The sequence below is a fragment of the Cnephaeus nilssonii genome (assembly GCF_951640355.1).
Source record: "Cnephaeus nilssonii genome assembly, chromosome: 8".
Lineage (NCBI taxonomy): Eukaryota > Metazoa > Chordata > Mammalia > Chiroptera > Vespertilionidae > Cnephaeus > Cnephaeus nilssonii.
In genome coordinates, this window is record NC_137079.1 from 88106357 (window position 1) to 88126379 (window position 20023).

The 20023-nt window shown below is 48.7% G+C and overlaps 2 protein-coding genes across 2 annotated transcripts in view; one reads left to right on the plus strand and one right to left on the minus strand.

Moving 5' to 3' along the window:
- SPRYD7 (SPRY domain containing 7) overlaps positions 1-20023 on the minus strand; it is a 354235-nt gene that overhangs the window by 64293 nt on the left and 269919 nt on the right. The gene's annotated exons all lie outside the window — the stretch shown is intronic.
- On the plus strand, positions 5009-7245 carry ARL11 (ARF like GTPase 11). Its single transcript, XM_079778551.1, has 2 exons — positions 5009-5360; positions 6138-7245. Exon 2 carries the CDS (start codon positions 6156-6158, stop codon positions 6702-6704), a length of 549 nt encoding a protein of 182 aa, XP_079634677.1. The 5' UTR covers positions 5009-5360; positions 6138-6155; the 3' UTR covers positions 6705-7245.

Here is a 20023-nt window from a genome sequence, read left to right on the forward strand (position 1 = left end):
GCTCTCTCTCATCAAAAAGCCCACGTGTGTCTGTGCTACACCAACTGAAGCCTCCATCCGCATTCAAAAGGTGAATTCAAATTCAAGAAACACTCTTTCTTGTGCAGAACTATCCTGTAGTTGACTTCGTGCTCTCTGGGGAAAGCTTAACCAAAGACACATATCCCTGTAAACAGGCACCGTACCTGCACCTCTGGCAGCCATCCCAGCTTCAGGTATACAGTGGACCCTTGTACAATACAGATTTGAACTGTGAGGGTCCACCTACTAGTATATGTAGATTTTTTTTCAATAAATACTTTTAGTACTGTAAATGTATTTTCTCTTCCTTATGATTTTCTTAATAATATTTTCTTTTCTCTAGCTTACTTTATTGTATGAATATAGTATATAATACAGATAACATACAAAATATATCTTAGCCCAGTCAGCGTGGCTCCGTGGTTGAGCATTGACCTATGAACCAGGTGGTCCCAGGTTCAATTCCCCGTCAGGGCACATGCCTGGGTTTCGGCCTGGATCCCCAGTGAGGGGCATGCAGGAGGCAGTCAATCAGTGATTCTCTCTCATCATTGATGTTTCTATCTCTCTCTCCCTTTCCCTTCCTCTCAATGAAAACAAAACAAAATATATCTTAATTGACTGTTTATATTATCAATAAGGCTTCCAAGTTTTGGGGAGTCAAAATTATCCGTGATTTTTTTACTGCATGGGAAGTCAGCACCCTTAACCCCATTGCTATTCAAGGATCAACTGTACTGCTTAGGGCAGTGATGGGCAACCTTTTGAGCTTGGTGTGTCAAACTTCGCCAAAAAACTGAGCATAACTCGGGTAGTGTGTTACTTTGAGGAAAAAACTAACTCCAAGACTCTAGTCGCAAATGTTTTATTCTCAGGAGCAGCAAATGTTTCATCCTCGGCATGCGGCCGCGGGTCATCAGAAATGGCTACGAGTGTCAGTGCTGACACGCCTGTCGTAGGTTTGCCATCATTGGCTTAGGGTTACAGGGGTTGCCTAATAAATGACAGTGATAGATGGAGTTAAACGTCTCAGAGAATGTTAAACTTTAGCATGATTGGAGTGTTGATTCTCACCACAATACCTCCCAAAGACAGCCTGCACATTGCACATGCTCCCTCTCATCACTCACTGCAGAGGGCGGGGGCGGGGGGAGGGTGAAGGCTGGGGAAGTTGGGTAATCCTTGGGCTGCTGCCTGTAACTTCTTTTCTCTCCCACCGATCCTTGACAGAGCAGATGGCTGAGAAATTCTGATTGAAAGATTTACTACAGTGATTAAATTCCTCCAAGTATGTTACCATCTGGGGGAAAAAAAAGATGAACATGAAAAACTTGCTTACATATGCACAGACCATCTCTGGGGAAATACCTAAGAAATGGGTGGTGTGGGTTGTTTCCCAGGAAAGGACCTGAATGGCTGGAGGACAGGCGTGAGGAGAACTCCCTTGACTCTCTACCCTTTTGTACCTTTTGAATTTTGCAGGGAAGGTACCACAGGGATAATTTGAAATATAAATAACATCTGATTATTAACCTTTTGCACTCGGATGTCGAGTGTGACTCGACACGGTTAGCATTAGAATAAAGGAATCGAGAAAAAAGCAAGCGAGTGCAAATTTATAGATAACAGTCGTTGAAAATAAGTTATCAGCTTGAGTATTGCAAGTTGAGAAACTGACAGACTAGAGATAAGGCCACAAAACGACTAACAGAAAGGCAGGGGGACTATGGAGCCCAGACAAAGGCGGGCTGGGAAGGAGGAATATGTCAGCGTTTCGCTAGCACTTTCCAGGGAACACAGTTCTGCCTCTAGCCCTCTCTGCCCTAGCCTACCTGCAGAAAGGAGAAAAGGAAGCGATCACCAGGCTGTGCTCCATGATAAACAATCCTTTAAAGCCACCAACTTTCATTGTTTCCAAAGAGCCGGTGTGCACGTGTTTTCCTTGGTGGTTGTACTCCGTGTCCTGTGTGCCCGCCACGTGGTGCCCCTCCCCTGCTGCCCGCTCCGGTGTGCTGCACAGAACGCTGGCTCCTGGTCCCGGGCCTGAATGGACCTCCTTGGAAATGTGAGAAGTTACATTTTAGCCAATAAATTGTGTTGTGTGTTTTTTTGTGAGTGAAATGAGTATGTCTTGATCCTCCAGACCTGGCTACCTGTATGAGAACTGGCAAAAGTATATCTATAAACCCACCATCTGAACTGGGGGCTCTCTGCGCAGGTCCCCTCTGGGGAAGCCTAATTTCCCGGAGGTAGTGGAGATGGGATCCAAGACCCTGGTCTCTCCTGGTGCCAGTGAGTTTAGCACAGCTCCTTTGCCAGTAGCTGCAGCCACAGGGTTACAAAGGTGTCCCTTACCCAACACAACTCTGCTTTTCTTCTTTTTAATCCTCACCCGAGGATGTGTTCATTGATTTTAGAGAGAGGGAGGGAGGGACAAAGGGAGGGAAAGAAAGGGAGGAAGGGGGGGAGAGAGAAACATTGGTCGGCTGTCTCCCATACGCACCCCAACCAGGGATCAAACCCACGACCCAGGAATGTGCCCTGACAGGGCATCAAACCCACAGTCTTTTTGGTGTGTGGGATGATATTCCAACCAACTGAGCCACCCAGCCGGGGCCACACCTCTTTCCTTATTTCATACTAGTAACCTGGGACTAGGTGCCTGGATTAGGGCTAAGTATTTGATGTGTCTTACTTTAGTTAACCCTTCCAATAACCCTCCAAGTTAGGTGCTATTATGAATATCATCATCTCCATTTTACAGAAAGAGGAACTGAGGTACAGAGAAATTCAGTAAAGAAAGGGACAGGGTAACTCAGGCCACAGTGGCCTTTGGGTCGTATTCGAAGTAATTGTTGCTTCCTGGCTCCCACTTTCTCCAGCTAACACAGGCCTCAGCCCTCAGGAGAGGCTCTCTGCGTCTGGGAGCCTGAGTAGCCCTCACAGGTCCTCCCGCTGAACGCCTGTCTTGGCCCAGGAGGGCAGGGCCTCTCTAAGAGCCCATGGGTGTCACAAAGGGGCCTCCAGAGCCCTGTTTGCTGCCCATGTGACCCCAGGCATCCCTGGAATCCTTGGGGCAGGAGGGTGAGGGAGTGTTCCTTCCTTAACTGTGTCACTGGGGGTCACTCAGCACCCAAACAGCCTGGTCTGGTGCCTCCGAGCCCCTCAAGTCAACGGCTTCTTCAGTCTCTGCCTGCCTCCCCTCCAGCCCTGGGCTCAGACATGGGGAAACAGTCAGGGCAGCACCCCCGGTTTCCCAGGCTCCAAGCACACTTCGTCCTTATCCTCTGCTAACCCCAATCCTCCTGTAAGTCACTTCCTGGCAGGATTCCCACTGATTTACCAGCGAGGCCTGGGTAGGACTGAGGCCCAACGTGGTCCAGTGCAGAAGGACAAGCCCTCCTCCAGACAGTGCTGTTTCGCTTTGAGGCTTTCCTGGGATAATGACAAAGATTCTCTGCTTAACCAAACTTTAGTCAGGCTCCTGAACCTTCTCTTAGGTCCATCTGTGCCCTTCCTTATAAAATCCAGTTTTGCAAGAACCCTGCTAGGTCAGTTTAACCAGACACCCTATCGTTGATATCTGACCACCCTCTATATCTGATCAGGTTCCTCTTCCCCCATCATTTCCCAGGTGATGTCTGGCCTGCCTTCAGCAAGAATCCTGTTATTCAGTTTAGCAAAACAAACAAAACAACAACAACAACAACAACAACAAAAAACCACCCCACTATCCCTGATATTTCCTCTTAGTAATTTTGCATCCACTGACCCCATCCTGTTCCTTGGCGGTAAATCCCCACTTGCCCGTGTTATACTCAAAACTGAGCCCAGTTCTACGGTGAGGTCCCCCTATTGCAATAGTCTTGAATAAAATCTGTTTTTAGGGCTTCAACTACTCTCCAACTCTGGCTTTTATTTGACAATAATTCCACCCACATTTTCCCTTCTCTCACCACACACCCTGGCCCTTGCAAAAGGACTACAGCCTACAACCAGGCACTCAGAACAGAACAACAATAACATCAGGAACAGCAAAACACAGCGGTGTGCACAACACACTCTGTTTCTGACTTTTCCTAATTGCTTCCTCCTGTTAAATACAGTAGCCTGACAACAACAATAATTACTATAGGGTGTTTGCTGTTTACAAAGCACTTGCTCAGTGAGTAGCTCATGTTCAAAGAGAAAGAGATGCCATAAATCCCAGCAAGATCATGAGCAAATTGTTTACCTTGTCTGAGCCTGTTTCTTCATTTGTAAAATGGGAGAATTATAACCCCAACTTGGTTCTTTTTTTTTTTTATTCATTTTTTTACAGAGAGGAAGGGAGAGGGATAGAAAGTTAGAAACATTGATGAGAGAGAAATATCGATCAGCTGCCTCCTGCACACTCCCCACTGGGGATATGCCCGCAACCAAGGTACATGCCCTTGACCGGAATCGAACCCGGGACCCTTCAGTCCGCAGGCCGATGCTCTATCCACTGAGCCAAACTTGGTTCTTGATGGTTTGGCCCAACTTGGTTCTTGACGGTTTAGTGAAATAATGTGTGGAAAGCAGAAAGTGCTACACAAATGTTACTGGTTACAAGAGCCAAATCACTGCATCTCGAGATCCAAATCAGATCACTACAGAATCAACAGCTTCTCATTGGAACAATTTTTTGAAAATTATATTTCCTGGGGGTATCATTTTTTAAACATATTTTTGTACTGATTTCAGAGAGGAAGGGAAAGGAAGAGAGAGATAGAAACATCAATGATGAGACCGAATCATTGATCAGCTGCCTCCTACACGCCCCACACTGGGAATGGAGCCCACAAACCAGGCATGTGCCTGAGCGGGAATCGAACCGTGACCTCCTAGTTCATAGGTCGACGCTCAACCACTGAGCCACGCTAGCCGAGCTGAAGGAAAAACCCTGATTCTCAGATTTCTCCACCGAGGAGGTCACAGGATTATGAGAGGAAGAGCAAAAGGAAGTGGCTGGACTTGGGCACAGCTGTGACCGTGGCCCCTTCCTTCTGCAAGGAGCCCCGGCTGCCACAACACGGAGGTGGTGCTGGACCTCGCTCTGCCAAGGGCTGAAGAGCTGGGGTGTATTTGTGGCACATCCCCCGCGGGAGGACTGCCGGGAGCCCCAGACCTGAGGGAGGGCTGTGAAGCCCGACCCAACCCCCAGCCACCTGGGGAAAGGAAGCAGAAAAAGGAGAAACAGCAACTTCCCTCACTTCTCGCTCTTGGGACATTACTCGCTCTTGGGACATTACTGACGAGCAGCAGCGGGGGAGAAGACGCTGCGGGAGGAGCTGCAGCCTCTGGCTCCCTGCACCGAGGTAACCGCAATTTTTACTCTTCTCCCTGGCATGAGGAATGAGCAGGGGCTGTCTTTTTTCCTCCAGGGGCCGCTGAAATATAGTCCTCGGGTGAGATGTCCCGTCACTGTCCCAGCCAAGGTGTCCCCTGACTGAACTGGGATCAGGTTTTAGTCTTAAAATTTTTGGAAAACGGGAGTTGTGACGAACGGGAGAGGTAATTTACCTTGGTAAGACAGTGGAGGGAACCCCTCTGCCCTGACTGATAAGTTTGTCCCCAGCCAACGTGTTTATAAATAGCCCGTGTCCAGGACACGGCGCTGGCCGGCGGGGCGTTCCAAAGGCAGCGACGCGGCCACGAGCCGCTGACCCTTCACTCGGTGCCCTGAGCCCAAGGCCGCTTCCCTTTCGGGGCTTAGGCTCGCCAGGAGGAAACCAGAGGCTAGAAGCACAGACTAGCAAGACTGGCAGGCACCTTGCAGTCGTTTCTCCCGAACTGGGTTTGTCTAACTGGAACTTGTTTTGCCTCCTGGCTTTAACTCCCACGGAATGGGAGCCCGCATCCCCTGTCTCCCAGGGCCCTGAGCGCTTCTCTGAAGGAGGCTGCCCAGCGAGGGGCCAGCTGAGGGTGACTCTCACCCCCCCACTTCCTGGCCTTCAGAGCCCAGGCCTGTGTTTGAAACTGTCAAGACACTTCCTGTTTTTGAAGTAGAAGCTCCTCTTCCATGTGCCTGCATGGATCTGTGTGTCCCGTCGGAAAAGAATGGCTGACGTGTGCACCTGGCCTTTCTCCCCCAGGATCTGCCAGGGGCCACCATGGGCTCTGTGAACTCCCGAGGTCACAAGGCGGAAGCCCAGGTGGTGATGATGGGCCTGGACTCGGCAGGCAAGACCACGCTCCTGTACAAACTGAAGGGCTACCAGTTGGTGGAGACCCTGCCCACCATTGGCTTCAATGTGGAGCCTCTTGAAGCCCCGGGGCATGTGTCTCTGACTCTCTGGGATATCGGGGGGCAGGCCCAGCTCAGGGCCAGCTGGAAAAACTACCTGGAAGGCTCGGACGTCCTTGTGTATGTGCTAGACAGCACGGACGAAGCCCGCTTGCCCGAGGCAGGGGCTGAGCTCACGGGAGTCTTGGGCAGCCCCAGCATGGCCGGCGTCCCTTTCTTGGTGCTGGCCAACAAGCAGGAGGCGCCCGGTGCCCTGCCTCTGCTTGAGATCAGAGACAAGCTGGGCCTGGACAGGTTCCAGGGCCGCCGCTGGGAGCTCCGGGCCTGCAGTGCCCTCACCGGAGAGGGGCTGCCGCAGGCCCTGCAGAGCCTGGGGAGCCTCCTGAAACCCCGCAGCCGCTGTGTCTCCTGGTGAGCACCGCGGGGCAGTGAGTGCAGAGAGCCAGAAGTCTTGACTCAGAGCAGCTTATCTTTGCTCATGGGAACTGGGAGAACCAGCTTATCCCTGAGAATTATAAGCTCAGTTTATCAAATAAGGAATCCTTCTATGCTTGGACAGGATTCTTTTCCCCCTTGGGACTTGGTGTCACTGTTGAGAATCAACTGTTTTTAAATAATGATACTCTAAAGGAAAAAAATAATACCTTAATACACTTCATTTAATAACTCATTGCCACCCTGGACAGTGTGGCTCGGGTGGCCGAACATCGTCCCATGCACCAAAAGGTTGCCAGTTCGACTCCTGGTCAGGGCACATGCCAGGTTGCGGGTTCAGTTCCCAGCCAGAGTCTGTGTTGGAGGCAAGTGATGGGTCTCTCTCTCTCTTTCTCTCCCTCTCCCTTCCTCTCTCTAAAAAAAAAAAAAATCAATAAATCATATCTTTAAAAAACTCATTACCAAGTGTGAACTGAGCAATTGTAATAACAGAGCAACAATCCTATATAATAAAAGCCTAATATGCAAATAGGCCTGACGGCAGAACGACCAGTCGCTATGACATGCACTGACCATCAGGGGGCAGATACTCAACACAGGAGCTGCCCCCAGCCCAGAGGTCCTGACCGGTGGCGGCGGTGGGGGGTGGGGCTGGCAAGCGGGCGGCGCCAGGTCAGCCAAGGCGGGTGCCAGCAGGGGCCCCCTGATCACCCCACTGGTTGCCCCACAGATAGGCCCTGATCGCCAGCCAGGCCTAGGGAACCTACATATGCACGAATATCGTGCACTGGGCCTCTAGTAATTGTAATAATAGAGCATAATAATTAAGACCTAAATTCATGGGGAAAAAGGAGTTTCAAAATCAAATCATAATATCATCTAGACAAGATCAAGATCTTATGAGTGATTTCCCTGGTGTCGCCGGGTACGTGCCATGATCACTCTCATCAGCCAAGGAGAGCAGAAGCGAGCAGGTGAGTCGAATTGGGTTGAGAAGGGCCTGGTGCTCAGCCCAGGGCAAGGGCGTTCCAGCCTTCCCAGCGTGATCCTCCTCTCTGACCCTGACTCACTGTTCCCTGCCCTTTTGTCACCCTGTGCTGGTCTTTTTCTAAACCCTTCATGGTTTTCCTTCTTTTTTCCTCCTTGTGGCACATATCTTTTCTAAAAATCAGATTGATCAATGATTTCATTTATTTATTCATTTAATAAAAAAAATATGTAGAGCCTTGAATTTGTGGCAAAAAAAAGCTCTGAGCTTTTAGCTATGAACCAAGCCTTCTAGGTGGGAGGTGTGTATTTTGAAGATCAGTATGACAGCAATGAACCTCTCTCATTATTACTAGCAAATACTTCCTATAATATGAGGGTTTTTTTAATGACATGCAACTTACATTTGGTACCTGCTCTCATATTAAACAGCTCTAAATGTTAGCGATTCCTTCCTATCCTGGCTCCTGGTGGTGGTTCTGCCCTCTCTGGAGTGACGCAGTATAGACTGGAGCTCAATACCCCTCCAACATCTGACACCTGCCAGGACCCTCTACCCAAAATCTCCCCTTCTAGTATCAGCTTAGGCATGCCTCGTTCTTTCACTACTTGTCAATTGACATGTTTCAAGATTTCCTGTGCTAGTCAGAGGAAAGTGCAAAGATGAAAAAACAAGTAAGACAAGGCCTCAGGCCTCATGGAGCTCTGGTTGGGGAAGCAGTGAAGACACAGCTTCCATAAAAATGTGAAGATAGAGACTCAATTCAGCAACTGTTTATTGAGGACGTATTGGGGCCAGGTTCTCTGTTCAGTGCTTTGTGTAGATTATCTCTAATACTCGCAATTCTGCCAAGTAGGTATCGTTCCCATCTTACATGGTTAGAAACTGAGGATCAGAGAGCTTGTGGCTTTCTCGAGCTATTAAGCGACATACCTGGGACATGAAACCAGATGTGTCTAGCTGTAATGATGCCTTCATTCTTTCACATCATGCTTCTAAAGGTTTAAGCTAAGGTTCCCTTTCAGTCAGCAGATGTGATGAGAGGAGCAGTCTAGTCAGAAGGAGGAGACTGCATGGAAGCATGAGGGAAAGGGTAGGAAGGATAAGTAAGCCAGAATGGCTGAAACAGCAGGTTGGAGTGATTATATTATAACAGGGAACAAAACAGGAAAAAATGTTTAGTTCCAGGTTGGGGAAGGTATGGACTTTCACAATCAACTAGAGGCCCAGTGCACGAATTCATGCACCAGTGGTGTCCCTTGGCCTGGCCTGCGAGATCGGGCCGAAACCGGCTCTCCGACATTCCCCGAGGGGTCCTGGATTGTGAGAGGGTGCAGGCCAGGCCAAGGGACCCCACTGGTGCAGGATCAGGGCCGGGGAGGGACATGGGAGGTTGGCCAGCTGGGAAGGGACCACAGGAGGGCTCCATGGCTGGACTCCAGCAGCAAGCTACCCTACTGGTTGGAGCATATGCCCCCTGGTGGTAAGTGCACATCATAGCAAGCCGTTGAGCTGCCTTAGCATATCATTAGCACATTATGCTTTGATTGGTTGAACAGCTGACTTGATGACTAGACACTTAGCATATTAGGCTTTTATTACATAGGATAATTTGGCTTTGGCCCTAGCCAGTTTGGCTCAGTGGATAGAGCATCGGCCTGCAGACTGAAGGGTCCCAGGTTCAATTCCAGTCAAGGGCACATGCTTAGGTTGTGGACTCAATCCCTAGTAAGGGGCATGCAGGAGGAAGCCAATCAATGATTCTCTCTCATCATTAATGTTTCAATCTCTCCCTCTCCCTTCCTCTCTGAAGTCAATAAAAATATATTAAAAAATAAAGAATTTGGCCCTAGCCAGTTTGGCTCAGTGGATAGAGTGTCAGCCTGAAGGGTCCCAGGTTCAATACCGATTAAGGGCACATGCCTGGGTTGCGGGCTTGATCCCCAGTAGGGGGCATACAGGAGGCAGCCAATCAATAATTCTCTCTCATCACTGATGTTTCCATCTCTCTCTTCCTCTCCCTTCCTCTCTGAAATCAATAAAAATATATTTAAAATTTTTATTAAAAAAAGAATTTGGCTTTGGCAAGTAAAATCATTGAACTTGGCATTTAGGAGGATAACTTAGTGGCAGTGTTGGGGTGGATTAAAGAGAAGACGGGACAATGGGGATGGGAAGGCAGGGAGATCATCTAAATGGCCATCACAGTAACAGAGGAGAGGAGAGGAAGGGGGATGAGAACATTGAGAACCATTTTTAAGGGGAAAAGCTGAGAGAGGAAGAATTTGAAGACAGCTCAAGAATTTGAGTCTACATGGCAGGAAGGGTGGGAATGATGTAAAAAGGTGGACACAGGAAGAACAGGTTGGGATTAGAACAAGGATCAGCACTACCGGGTTCCGCTTTTGGAATTTTGGGTATGAATATGTGCATAGCTTCTTTCAGGTGGTTTCACTGTCTGCAGTCCTTGAGGAACCAGCTGCACCTGCTGGTTCCCACTCCCGGAGGCTCATTTCCGCACACGAGTTGTCACTTTATTGTGAGCTCGTTCTCAGTAGGATTTGTTTTTCCTGTGTGACTCCCATGTGCTCTGGGTTGTGACCGTGTTTCTACACAGAGTGGTTACGCATTACCTACTAGGATCCTAGAGGCTTCAATTATCTAACCAAATATTATGTTAATTTCTCTGCTTGGGAGTTACGGGCCTCACAGGTGGTATAAACCTGGACTCTGCACTCTTTCCGGGCACAGGCCTTAGGAATTCAATTTCTGACAGGTGATCTTTTTCTTTTGCACCCAAACTAGACCATGTGCTTCCTCATACCCCCCTGAGCTGGTGGGAAGTGTCTTCTAATCCCCTTCTCTGGTGCTTTTGCTTTCCTGCTGAGCTCAGCGTAAAAGCTTCTCTCCTCCAAGCGAGGCTAAGGCCACAGCTCCCATTCCTTTTCAGGTGTTATTAACTCAATTCAGTCCCTAGAACCTAAATTTGGCTCCTCTAAGTGCTTCGGCTGTTGTTTTTCTCTTCATTTCTGCCGCTGAGGACTTCCCTTTCTTTTGTGCAGGGACAGCATACGTTAAATAAGTATTTATTTAGTGACAGTTTGCTCAACATTTCTGTGACTCCATCATGGGAAAGGGTCTATGTGCCATGTTGCCAGGCGGCCTGTTAATTTTGGTATGTGGCAGGGAGCCTTCCTGCGGTACTGGCAGCAGGGTGCTATGCTGAGAGCTGATCTTAGGAAAATGTCCTGAAGGCAGGAAGATAAGCTAGCGGGCGAGCGGGGTGTCTTTTGACAGATGTGCATACTCTTGACACCATTGGTCTGAATGGACATCCACCGCAGCAGCCCCACCCTGCTATGGGCATTCTTCCCATCTCTTGACAATCTCCTGCTTTGGCCCAGTCTCCTCGCTGACACCAGCATGTACCAGGCTGCTGTCCAGCTCCAAGTGTGTACTCCTTGCTGGATAAGGCAGAGTGTACAAGGGAGCCAGCAGGTAGCTCTGAGAGTGCTAACAGCCCCAAATCCTTGAAGGCAGGTGTCTTTAGTCAAAATAAGCCCCAGAAAGTCTCCTTCTGTCATGCCCCTGGATAGGATTTGGGAAGAAGGACAACAAAGCAAAACATCACAAGACCCATGCCCAGTTAGGGCTGATCACCATTCCCTGCTGGTCCGTCTTCTGCTGGGGGAGAATGAACATCAAATTAGTCACATAGAATCACCTGTGGTGAGTTCCGGAATGTGAAACATGCAAGTCTCTGGATGGCCGGTGGGGTTTGAGAGCCTCAGAGTCCCAAGGCAACTCAGACAGCCTTCCCCCTCACTGGCTTCTGAGATGTTTGCTTTCCACGGGATGCAAGGTTCCGTGGCCCCGTCCTGGGACTTCTGATGCCCCTGCTTTTGTGCTCTGGCCCGTCAAGCTTCCATGCCAGCTGGAGGTCCTTGTGGTGATCGTAGGGACCCCGACAGTGGCAGCCGTCCTCCAGCTCACACAGACTGATGGAAGCCTCCCTACACCCCTGCTGTTCCTTAGGCTTAGGATGCTTTCCTGTTCCAATTCTGTCCACTGTTACAGGACCTTCAGCTTTGCCCAGTGGCAGTATCATAGCCAATGAGGTTTATCTGAGGCGTGATTATTGCTATTAAAAATAAATAAATAAATAAATAACCTTCAGATCCCACCTCTGCAGGAAGCTTTACCTGCACACTGCAGCCACGTTTATCCTCCCTCCGAACACCCATGCCTGAACTGGGACACTTCCACGTGTTGGTATGTGGTCTCCCCAGATACGGTGTAAATTCCAAGTGATGAGGTGCCATTCTTACATCCTTTGGGCTCTCTGCAAAGCCTGGAACGATATGAGATACTGAGAGTTACTCATTAAATACCTGGGTGAATAATGAAAACTGATTAAACTATTGAACTGGATCTTGTGGCAGAGTCCCCAGACCCTCTGAACGGTCTGGAATAAAACTTTAAAAATGAGAACACCAAGAGGCTCATTGGATTGAGAGCCAAAATGGCAGCACAAACGTATACTTCAGGCATCTTCTGTAGTAAAAACAAAACAAAAAGGTCATACATTCTCTTTCTAGAACATGTCACACTCAGAACTACCTTTTAGTTTATATAGAAGGGGGTGCTGAGTGGGGACTGAGTGCCGAAGGGCTGGCACAGGTGGGTAGAGTATGGTGGGGGCCCTGGAAAGGTTGAGCCCCAAGAGAGGGCCAGGGAGAACAGGTACAGGGCCCAGAGCCAGTGCCCGGAGGAGGGCGAAGGTGCTCTACTTAGCCAGGCGGGGGCCTGGTCTTGCCTGCTCCAGGGCTCCTGTCCTTATTTCTACTTCCAACCTGACACTGATGGATCTGGAGGGAGGGTGGGACCTCATCCTTTTTCAGAATCTTCCCTGAAGACCACAAGAGAGCTTGCCCTCCAGGGAGCAAGAGTGGCAATAGATCAAAGCTGGTACTTCCTTTCTTTTTTTAAAAAAATATTTTTATTGATTTTTAGAGAGAGAAACATCTATGAGAGAGGAACATCATTGATCAGCTGCCTCCTGCACGCCCCAGACTGGGGATGGAGCCCACAACCCTGGCATGTGCCCTGACCAGGAATCGAACCAGCAAACTCTTGGTTCCTGGGTCGACACTCAACCACTGAGCCACACCGGCCAGGCAAAGCTAGCACTTTCGACTGGGAATTCCACCCCCCTACCTGCTGCCAACTAAATGAGAGGGCGGTCCTTGAAGACAGCTCCAGCCAGTGAGGCAGGTCACAGCGCTCCAGGAACATGGAAGTAGGAGGTGGGGGCCAACGGAGTGGCTTCTGTCCTGCTCCTCTGCTCAGATACACATTTATGTGTACACACACACTAGTATGTGTATTTCAGAGATACCACACAGGGAACCTTAGGAAAAAATAAGTGGTGATTTCTACCTTGTTTTCCAAATGGTGCTCTCCTTTGTAAACACTGTGTAGAGTAAGAATTGTTCTACTTTGGAGAGCACTTCAATTCTTCAAATAAAAGGAGGCATCATGAATATAAATTGTCTCTGGATGATGACCATAACACCATATCATTCTGCAATTTTGATTCTTCTTTTCTTTGATTTACTCCTTTGAATTTGAGGCTGAGTTTCTGCTTTTCTGACTCACTGGTTTTGAATATTTTTCTCCTTCCCCTCTCGATTAGAATCAATCTTTTGGTGAAAGTAGGGACCACGGGGAGCTCCTACTTGCTGTTGAAAATAAAGTTTTGCTTAGAGCCTGCTGAGTTTTGATTTTCAGTTATTCATTCTCATAGTTCTGTACTCACCTCCTGCTGGGGTTGGGCTAGTTGTGTTCTTGAAAGTAGACCAGGCCCCATCCTCAACACGTGGGTGGGCCAGGACCTTGTCTTACCTTCTGTCCTCAAGTTCCCCAGCCCCAGCCCCAGGCGGGGTGCTAAGGTCACCTTGAACAGGACTTGCACGTTCCTCAGAACCAACAGGACTCACAAGGCTGGGGCGCTGCTCCCTTCCAGCAGCCCCAGCCCCGGCTTTCCCACAACGATGATTGGGAAATCAGCAGGAGTGGCAGGGTCGTTCATTCTGTGTCCCTTGTCCCGGCGGCTGGATCAAGATGGGAGACTCCCGAGGGAGCAGGAGGTGGAGGTGCCCCTTTGCTGCCACCTCCTGGGCCTGTAAACATAAACACAAATTAAAAATAAGAGGCTTAGACAGAACCAGAGTCAGAAGCTTTGAACATACGGTCCAACCTGTGAAGGAAGGCGGGGGTCAGGGGGTAAGAGATCAACCAAAGGACTTGGATGCATGCACATGAGCATAACCAATGGGCACAGACGGGGGTGGAGGGGTAGGAGGTGGAGGGAGGGAGGGGGAGGTGAGGGTGTGTGTCTGTGGGGGGCGGGGGGGGGGGTGGCCAGGGAGAGGTCAATGGGGGAAAAAGGAGACTTATGTAATACTTTAAGCAATAAAGAATTTAAATTAAAAAAAAATAATAAGAGGCTTAAGCCAGAGGAAAGGGGGGGGGAAGGGGAAGGGGCTGCGTGGAGGTGAACAAAGGGGGAGGACTGGGGACATCTATAATTCTGTAATAGTGTCAACAATAAAAACAAACAAACAAATAAATAAATAAATAGCTTAATTCTTTCTGTTGAAAATAAAGGAAGACATTTCTCCTCACTCTCTTTTCTTAGAGCATTTACTCAAAAAAATCTGTAAAAGGCCCTAACCAGTTTGGCTCAGTGGATAGAGCGTCGGCCTGCGGACTGAAGGGTCCCAGGTTCGATTCCGGTCAAGGGCATGTACATTGGTTGCGGGCACATCCCCAGTAGGAGGTGTGCAGGAGGCAGCTGGTTGATGTTTCTCTCTCATTAATGTTTCTAACTCTCTCTCCCTATCCCTTCCTCTCTGTAAAAACTCAATAAAAAATATTTTTAAAAAATCTGTACAAGTTATTTTCTCTCTTTGAAATGTATGCAAATCTTTTCAAAAGCTAAATAATCCCTTTGCCAACTTTAGGACTCTCAAGGACTTGGGAGCCAACTCTTTGAAAAGTAATGACCAGGGAGACAGTGTCCATGTTTCCCAGTCTTTGCAGGAGGGTAGGAGCCAAACTTGACAGCCTACTTCCTGTCATAAAGACACTGAGAAGTTCGTTTCTCTTTAGGTTAAAGCCAATTAGATAACACAGGGGCCCCAACTGCCAGGTGACTCTAGGATGAACTTTGTGTGACATATGGTACCGTCAGGTCCTCTGACTTGAGGACTAGTCATTGTATATTTTGAGAGCTTAGGTAGCAGTTATATCTGCCTGGCTATAGAAAGGGGTGAGATTCCTTTCTGTCTTTGCAATCTTAGTGGATTGCCTGTGATGCACATCACATTCTGGCTTAATGCTTATTCAATAATAAAACTGTTTCTTTCTCTATTACCATTGCAGTGAGGTGGGTTTTTTTTTGGGGGGGGGGTGGGGGGGGTGGGCATGAGAGCATGAGATTTGTTTTTATTTCCCCAACAGACACAATTGCCCTGGCTCTGGTGAGCCTCCAGTTGCACCCATGATTAGTAACAATCATGTAATCAACTTTGAATGCATCTTAGCTGGCTTTTGAGGGCACTTAATTATGAAAGATGAATCCAGTTCAGTATGGCCTGTACTGCAAGATTATGGAAACCTCTAAAATAACAATACAAAAGATCAACGAACCAAGAGCTAGTTCTTTGAAAAGATAAACAAGATAGAGAAACCTTTAGCCAGACTCGTAAGAAACAAAGAGAGAGGACCCAAATAAACAAAATCAGAAACAAAAGAGGTGAAATACAAAGGGTTGTAAGAAAATACTATGAATAGCTATATGCCAACAAGCTGGACAACCTGGATGAAATGGATGAATTCCTAGAAAAAACTGAATTAGGAAGAATAAGAAAACCCAAATAGGCCGATAACAACTGATGAAATTGAAGCAGTAATAATAATAATAATAATAATAATAATAAAACCTCCCAGCAAACTAAAGCCCTGGTCCAGACAGCTTCACAGGGGAGTTTTATCAAATATTCAAAGAAGAACTAACACCTATACTCCTCAAACTATTCCAAAAAAATCCAAGAGGAAGGAACACTCCCAAGCTCTTTTTATGAGGCCAGCATTATCCTAACTCCAAAACCAGATAAAGACCCTGAAAAGAAAGAGAATTACAGGCCAATATCCCTGATGAGCATTTTGGTTTCCATCAAGCCTTTCTTTGACAAAATTTTATTTTACAATTTATATTGTTTATCTCAACTTTTCCCAACATATTTATCAGACCACTTGAACAAGTGGGATGGTTTTGAGGAACATCAGGTAGGGAAAAACTGCATAACACAATTCAGTATTCATAAGGTTAAAAGCAAACCAGTAACCAATAAACAATTAAAATAGAATTTTTAAAAATAATTTTTAAAAAGCTACATTAATTAAGGCAATGCAGTATCGGCACAGGAATGAAATAGCCTAGAGAGTCCAGAAACAAACTTTCTCATATTTATGATAGCATCAAAATATTCTAATATTTAGAACACCACCCCACTTGTTCAAGTGGTCTGATAAATATGTTGGGAAAAGTTGAGATAAACAAGTTAATCTAGTTTCATTATTGTGGGACTTCTACAGCCTTTGATGTGCTAATTTAATATCCCTCAAACTTACTTGGCTACACTTACTCAATTTTCAACAAATATTGTAGCCAGATCTCAATTAGGATAAAAGTGTAGAAAACAGCAATTATTCTAGGTGTTTTAAGCAAGACTATTTAATACAGGGAATTAAGTGCCTACAAAAATCACCGGGGACTGCAAGAGCAGGTGCTTGGCTAAGATGATAGAAATGACTTCCAGATGACCACAGAACGGACCACAGAATTGGAGGCACTACCAATGAGGCCACCACTAGAGCTACTCAGCCTGCCAACCCTTTATTCCTGCTGCTCCCACCACAACTGCTTGTCAACATCCAATAGTTGGATACTTTGTGCTCATGCCAAAACCCTCACATTTCCATGACCTTACTTGTCACCACCAAACAGCAAAGACAGATAAAACAAAACAAAAAATCCAGACACAGTTTCACACTCCAAATGTCTCACAAGTACCTCTGAAAGGCAAACCAATTTTGCACTCAGGACAATGATCTACAGTTGTCTGCAGGCTAAGAAGGAACCCTAGAAGGAGGGGGAACACAGACTGGCTTTCTGGGCAACAGTATGCACCACAGCTTATCAAGGGCCTGGTGTTATGAGCCAGTCACTTTTTAGGCAGAGAATACACGTGTGAGCTCAGGCAGGTGGTGAACAAGTTAGCGTGATACACGCTCCCACCTCTGATGGGATTGCTATGAACATCTCCCAAAACTAGTGTTTTATGAAACACAATGTGGTAATGTTTCCCTCTTGGTAGTGAAGGTAAGTGATACATTTGTGCTTCAATTCTATGAATGATGTGTCACATTCTGGCATGCATTTGGCATATTAACTTTACCCTCATCTTATTATTTCTCACTCTTATTTCCCCTGTGTTCCTAAGTCCTGATTTAATTTTTATAATGTGCTATGTATTTTTTTGTTGATCCTCACTCAAGGCTATTTTTTTCCCATTGATTTTTTAGAGAGAATGGAAGGGAAGGGGAGAGAAACACAGAGGGAAATATCGATGTGAGAGAGGCACATCAACTGGTTGCCTCTGGCACGTGTCCTTCCCAGGGTCAGGGATAGAGCCTACAACCAAGGTACGTGCCCTTGACCAGAATTGAACCTGTGATCCTTCAGTCCGCAGGCCAAACCAAAATATATAATCCACGGAGCCAAACCAGCTGGGGCTAGTTTTTTTTATTATTATTATTGTTGACAGTATTACAAATGTTCCCCATTCCCTGATCTTGCCCCCTTGCACCCAACCCCTACCCACCCCAGGCCTTCATCACACTATTGTCTGTATCCATGGGCTATGCATATATGCGTATATGTTCTTTGGTTAATCTCTTCCCATTCACCCCAACTTCCTCCCCTCTGAGACCTGTCAATCTGTTACATGCACCAGCAACAGATGCATGTTCATTAGTTTATTTTGTTCATTAGATTCCACATATAGTGAGAGCATGTGATATTTTACTTTATCTGACTGGATTATTTTGTTTAGCAGGGTACTCCCCAGTTCCCTCCATGTTGTCTTAAAGGGTAAGAGATCCTTCTTTTTTATAGCTGCATAGTATTCCATTGTGTAAATGTACACAGTTTTTAAATCCATTTATCTGTTGATGGGCACTTGGGCTGTTTCCAGATCTTAGCTATTGTAAATAATGCTGCTATGAACATAGGGGTGCATATATCCTATCTAATAATAGAGTACTATGCAAATTAACCATCACTCCGCGACAAAAATGGCGGCGCCCATGGCCACAAGATGGCGGTGCCCAGTCCTCTCAGGCCCACTGAAGTCCCCCAGTCCCAGAGAGGGCTACCGCTGAGAGCAGGCAGCATGCGACCGGGGCTGTTGGCCTGGGAGGGTCCCGAATACCCCTGGCTGATCTGCTCCCAGCCGCAGCCCTGGCCGTTGGCCTGGAGGGCTGCCGCCGCTCCCCCACCCCCCACATCGCTCCCAGCCGCAACCTGGCCTTAGCCTGGGAGACTACGAACAACCCCCGCATGATCTGCTCCCAGCCACGACCTGGGCAGCGGCCTGGGAGAAGGCGCACCCCCCCCCCCCCCGGGGTGATCTTCTCCCAGCCGTGACCTGGGTAGTGGCCTGGGAGGCCGCGCGTACCTCCCCGCACCGCCTCCCGCACAATCTGCACCCAGCCGCGACCGGGGCATTGGCTTGGGAGGCTGCGCGCACCTCCCCCCACCTCCCTCTCCCACCCAATCTGCTCCCAGCCGCCACCCGGGCAGTGGCCTGGGAGAAGGCACACATCCCCCGGTGTGATCTTCTCCCAGCCGCAACCTGGGCAGTGGCCTGGGAGAAGGCACACATCCCCCGGTGTGATCTTCTCCCAGCCCCGACCTGGGTAGTGGCCTGGGAGGCCGCGCGCACCTCCCCCCACCTCCCCCTCCCACCCAATCTGCTCCCAGCCGTGACCCGAGCAGTGGCCTGGGAGACGGCGTACACCCCCCCCCCCCCCCCCCCCCCCCCGTGTGATCTTCTCCCAGCTGCGACCTGGGTAGTGGCCTGGGAGGTCGCGCGTACCTCTCCCCACCTCCCCCCGCACAATCTGCACCCAGCTGCGACCGGGGCATTGGCTTGGGAGGCTGCGCGCACCTCCCCCCACCTCCTTCTCCCACCCAATCTGCTCCCAGCCGCCACCGGGCAGTGGCCTGGGAGAAGGCACACACCCCCTGGCATGATCTTCTCCCAGCCGCGACCTGGGTAGTGGCCTGGGAGAAGGCACACACCCCCTGGCATGATCTTCTCCCAGCCGCGACCCAGGCAGTGGCCTGGGAGAAGGCACCCCCCCCCCCCCGCCTCCGCGTGATCTCCCAGCCGAGACCCAGGCAGTGGCCTGGGATATGGCCGGGTGCGGATCTGCTTCCAGCTATCAATCAGGCCCATTGATAGGCCTGGAGACACTGACTGGCATAGAAACCGACCAATCAGAACCAAATCTGGGTGAAGTGCGAGGAGCCAATGGCTGCCTAGGAGGCAGAGCTTTTGACGCTGACTTGCATAGAAAATGACCAATCAGAACCAAATCTGGGTGAAGTGCGAGGAGCCAATGGTTACCTAGGAGGCGGAGCTTTTGATGCTGACTGGCATAGAAACTGACCAATCAGAACCTAATCTGGGTGACCTGCGAAGGCAGAACCTAAGGTGGGGGCTGAGGAGGGGTTTTTAGGGCAACAGCTGTTTGGTGTAAGGTGTAAGAAAGCGGTTCAAATTTTTAATGACTGGTTTGGCAGTATAGTGCATATGGCTGGCTATCAGTCCAGATATAGGGATTATGTATTTTTGTCTGCCAAGAGCATCTCCTCCTGATGAAAAAGGCTCTCCCCCCCCCCCCATTTAAGCAATCCTGTCCTATATAATCTATCTATACTACTAAAAGGGTAATATGCTAATTAGACCTGGTCGACCGGCCATCTTCCGGATGTCCAACTTCCTTCCGGACAAAGCCATGGTGGTGGGGGCTGAGGCAGAGGCTGTTAGGGGCGATCAGGCTGGAAGGGGAGGGCAGTTGGGGGCGAGATCAGACCAGCAGGGGAGGGCAGTTGGGGGAAAGATCAGGCCTGCAGGGGAGGGCAGTTGGGGGCAAGATCAGACATGCAGGGGAGGGCA

What these genes read in the sequence shown, in the direction of transcription:
- ARL11 (XM_079778551.1), top strand. Translation starts at nt 6,156, where the DNA reads ATGGGCTCTGTGAACTCCCGAGGTCACAAGGCGGAAGCCCAGGTGGTG.